This window comes from Sebastes fasciatus, chromosome 20, assembly GCF_043250625.1.
Source record: "Sebastes fasciatus isolate fSebFas1 chromosome 20, fSebFas1.pri, whole genome shotgun sequence".
Classification (NCBI taxonomy): domain Eukaryota; kingdom Metazoa; phylum Chordata; class Actinopteri; order Perciformes; family Sebastidae; genus Sebastes; species Sebastes fasciatus.
The window spans coordinates 27,935,029-27,939,095 of record NC_133814.1 but is presented as its reverse complement, the minus strand read 5'-3'; the positions used below and the strand labels follow the sequence as shown (position 1 = coordinate 27,939,095).

Sequence of the window (4,067 nt, the reverse complement as noted above, 5' to 3'; positions counted from 1 at the left end):
ATCTGGCGGGGGGCGGGAGCTAATTTCAGACCCTGACTGTAACACTACTTTTGTTGTGTAGCGTTTGTCCTGTACCTGCGGTTGTTCTTACATCGGCCGGACAAAGAGACGACTGAAAGACCGAGTCTCTGAGCAGAAGTATGCAATCGGTCTTTACTCCAAAGTAAAGAGTAGGTGTCTCAGTGGAGGCGAGTCCTCAGAGCGGGTCGGGAGCCAACAGTATTGAGTAATCCAAACTCTCTCAAGGACATTCAGCAGGTTTCCACCAGCAGACGGCTGTATCAGCTGGGAAACAGCAGCTGCTCAGTTATTTATTAATCTCTAGAATATAAAGGAGAGAGACATCAGAGCATCCAGACACACTGACATCAGAGTCTTCAAGAGTCTTCATCAGTCTTCATCAGACTTCATCACTCTTCATCAGAGGCTTCATCAGGGGCTTCATCAGTCTTCATCAGTCTTCATCAGACGTCTGACGATGAAGGTGAGTTTATAACTTCGTCTATGTGACGGTTTGGATGGTAACAGGTTCAGTGTGAGGATTTAAAACATGAAAGAGTTTCTCTTATTTCTGTTCAGAGATCCAGTCGCAGATCTAGATCGTCCTCTATAGTCTAGAGCAGGTCTAGACCGTCCTCTATAGTTTAGAGCAGGTCTAGATCGTCCTCTATAGTCTAGAGCAGGTCTAGACCGTCCTCTATAGTTTAGAGCAGGTCTAGATCGTCCTCTATAGTCTAGAGCAGGTCTAGATCGTCCTCTATAGTCTAGAGCAGGTCTAGACCGTCCTCTATAGTTTAGAGCAGGTCTAGATCGTCCTCTATAGTCTAGAGCAGGTCTAGATCGTCCTCTATAGTCTAGAGCAGGTCTAGACCGTCCTCTATAGTTTAGAGCAGGTCTAGATCGTCCTCTATAGTCTAGAGCAGGTCTAGACCGTCCTCTATAGTTTAGAGCAGGTCTAGATCGTCCTCTATAGTCTAGAGCAGGTCTAGATCGTCCTCTATAGTTTAGAGCAGGTCTAGACCGTCCTCTATAGTCTAGAGCAGGTCCAGACCGTCCTCTATAGTTTAGAGCAGGTCTAGATCGTCCTCTATAGTCTAGAGCAGGTCTAGATCGTCCTCTATAGTTTAGAGCAGGTCTAGACCGTCCTCTATAGTCTAGAGCAGGTCTAGACCGTCCTCTATAGTTTAGATCAGGTCTAGATCGTCCTCTATAGTCTAGAGCAGGTCTAGTGTTCACTCTGTGGTCTGAACCAGAACCAGACCACAGCCGGGTCTCCCTGCTCCGGCTGCAGAGGCCAAACTCAGAAATGTTCAGATGGTAAACTGTGTTTTTAATAGAACATGAAGACAACGTCTCCTCTGTTCCAGCTGCTCTCAGTCGTCCTCGTCCTCCTGGCTCCACTGGTGATCAGCTGTTACAAGCTCGTCCTCCCTCTGGACTGCAGTGACATCTATAATCATGACAACAGCCGACCCAGCGGAGTGTACACCATCTATCCCATCGGATCCACGTCTGCTGTCCAGGTACACTTCATCCTCTCTGGGACGCTGATAGAAGAGTTCAACAGGTGGAGACAGTGAGATGAGAGTGCGCCTGTGTGTGTCGTTGGTCTGCTGTTCGTCTCACACCGTTTCCCCCGATAGTGTAAAGCGTCTTTGAGTCATTGAAAAGCGCTATATCAGTTGAATGTATTAATGGTGTGAATGCTGGAAGCATCTCAACATATGTTCTTCTACTACAAAACAAATGTATTATTATTTTTCTTCTGCCCCCTTTTTTAGAAACACTACTCCTTCCACATTTTTCAACATAGAAACTCCATTCAAACATGAAAACGTGCAGCTCAATTAGGAATCGATGGATATTACTTTTCACATTAATAACTTTAATATTTTAAGAATTATTAACCATAATTCATCAAAACTTTTGCATTGAAACGGATGGAAGAGATGTTCAGAATTTTTACATTTTCAAGCATTTTAAACTCTTCACTGCTCATTCATATTTTCACCTAGAAACTCCATTCAAACTGTAAAATGTTCCACAACTTCTGTAGATTCTGGCTATTATTCAACTTTTAATATCCCATTTGTACTTTTTTAAATATTTAACCTTGTTCGGAGCTTGGTAAAAGTGCCTTTCTCAGACTTTTACATTGGTGTGTATTGCGCTCCTTAGAGTGATGACATCACAGTTAGAGCTCGGAGCAGCTTTAAAATCTCATTGAAAAAATATTTTAAACTCGCTCCCATTTCCACAATTGTCACTCTTCATAAATAATTTCTTCACAGAAATGTTGGAAATCCTGTGCTGGTCGCAGTCATGTAGCTATAGAATCAGTGGGACTTTCACATTTTGAGATAAATGCTTGGAAGCCAGAGCAACTCCATGCTATGCTCCCATAGGGCCAATGTAAAATTGGTCACATTTTTTTGGAAGAGATTAAAAGTTGCTGGTTTTAGAAACTGCTGCCGAGGCCACATTTGTGACACTACACACACAAATGTTGCACCATATCTTCATCTGGGGGTCCTCCCTGCTCTCCTAAAGAATGAAAGCGATAGCTGTCACCGTTTTTGTCGTAGAAGGACTTGTTCGGTAAGTGTTTCTCTCTTTGAGGCCATGTAAACTAACTGGAGATCATTTAGCAGTAACATCAAAGCAGTTCAGATCAAAGGTTTCCATGGTAACCGTTGATTGATGGTTCTCAGGTGTTATTGATAAATATCAGAGCAGGCTGACACACACACACACACACACACACACACACACACACACACACCAACTCTATTTACTGTGTCAGTCATTTCACTGAGCCAGCATACTACAGCAGGGCTTCAATAGATCAGGGCCATAATTAATGTTATTAATAACACCTGTGATTACTCTGCAGTGACATGTCATAATGGCTGCTGTGTAAAAGGCACACTACACCAGTTTTTGCTTCCCTTTATTGGTTTTGACTTTAAACTGTAAATGGATCTCCTTAAACCTTATGCTCCAATCAGGACTCTCTGCTCTCAGAATACAGGGCTCCTGTCTGTCCCAGAGTTACAAGCACGTTTCTTAACAAAATAAAAGCCCCCAACTCTCCTTGTATGTTAACAGGAAACTAAGAATTCAGTTTGTTTTTCAAAATAAAAGCCCCAGAAGGTAACTGGGTACAGGGACCTCAGAACTAACTATTTATAATGCTTCAGCTGCTTTTCATGCAATTACAACTTTTATCTACTGATTTATATTCTTCTGATTCTGATTCTGTTTCCTTCTTCAGACAGATTACAGCCAGCAGTGCAGTGTAGCGTCAGCTATTCAAAAACCTTTAAACATTACGCATCTTTTATACACTATCGATACTATTCAACTTTTCAATGATATTCATACAAATTAAATCTATTCCCACTTTTCCAACTATTCCTACTTCTTCACCTTCTTCTAACAACATTTAAGCCAGCATTACAGCGTAGCGTCAGCTCTTCAGCATCCAGCATTCACACCGACATTTATTCACAAATTGCTTTTCTAGTTATTATTATTATTAGATCATCTCTGACTCTGATGCTCCTGATACAACACAAGTAGTACTAGTAGTAGTAGTAGCAGTAGTAGTTGTAGTAGTAGTAGTAGTAGTAGTAGTACTAGTAGTAGTAGTAGTAGTAGTACTAGTAGTAGTAGTACTAGTAGTAGTAGCAGTAGTAGTTGTAGTAGTAGTAGTACTAGTAGTAGTAGCAGTAGTAGTTGTAGTAGTAGTAGTACTAGTAGTAGTAGCAGTAGTAGTTGTAGTAGTAGTAGTAGTAGTAGTAGTACTAGTAGTAGTAGCAGTAGTAGTTGTAGTAGTAGTAGTAGTACTAGTAGTAGTAGCAGTAGTAGTTGTAGTAGTAGTAGTAGTAGTAGTAGTAGTAGTAGTAGTAGTACTAGTAGTAGTAGCAGTAGTAGTTGTAGTAGTAGTAGTAGTACTAGTAGTAGTAGCAGTAGTAGTTGTAGTAGTAGTAGTAGTAGTAGTAGTAGTAGTAGTAGTAGTACTAGTAGTAGCAGTAGTAGTTGTAGTAGTAGTAGTAGTAGTAGTA

The 4,067-nt window shown here is 41.3% G+C and overlaps 1 protein-coding gene across 2 annotated transcripts in view; it reads left to right on the top strand.

The window, feature by feature from the left end:
• The window catches only part of LOC141758228 (microfibril-associated glycoprotein 4-like), a 30,367-nt gene continuing 26,300 nt past the window's right edge, over positions 1-4,067 (top strand). The window contains exons 1-2 of one of the 2 annotated variants that reach the window (XM_074619429.1): positions 1-484; positions 1,368-1,523. In XM_074619429.1, coding sequence (XP_074475530.1) covers positions 479-484; positions 1,368-1,523 — 162 coding nt within the window. In that variant the 5' untranslated portion in view covers positions 1-478. Of the gene's footprint in view, positions 485-1,078; positions 1,524-4,067 lie in introns of those variants that run through there. The other variant, XM_074619428.1, reaches the window with a different exon arrangement.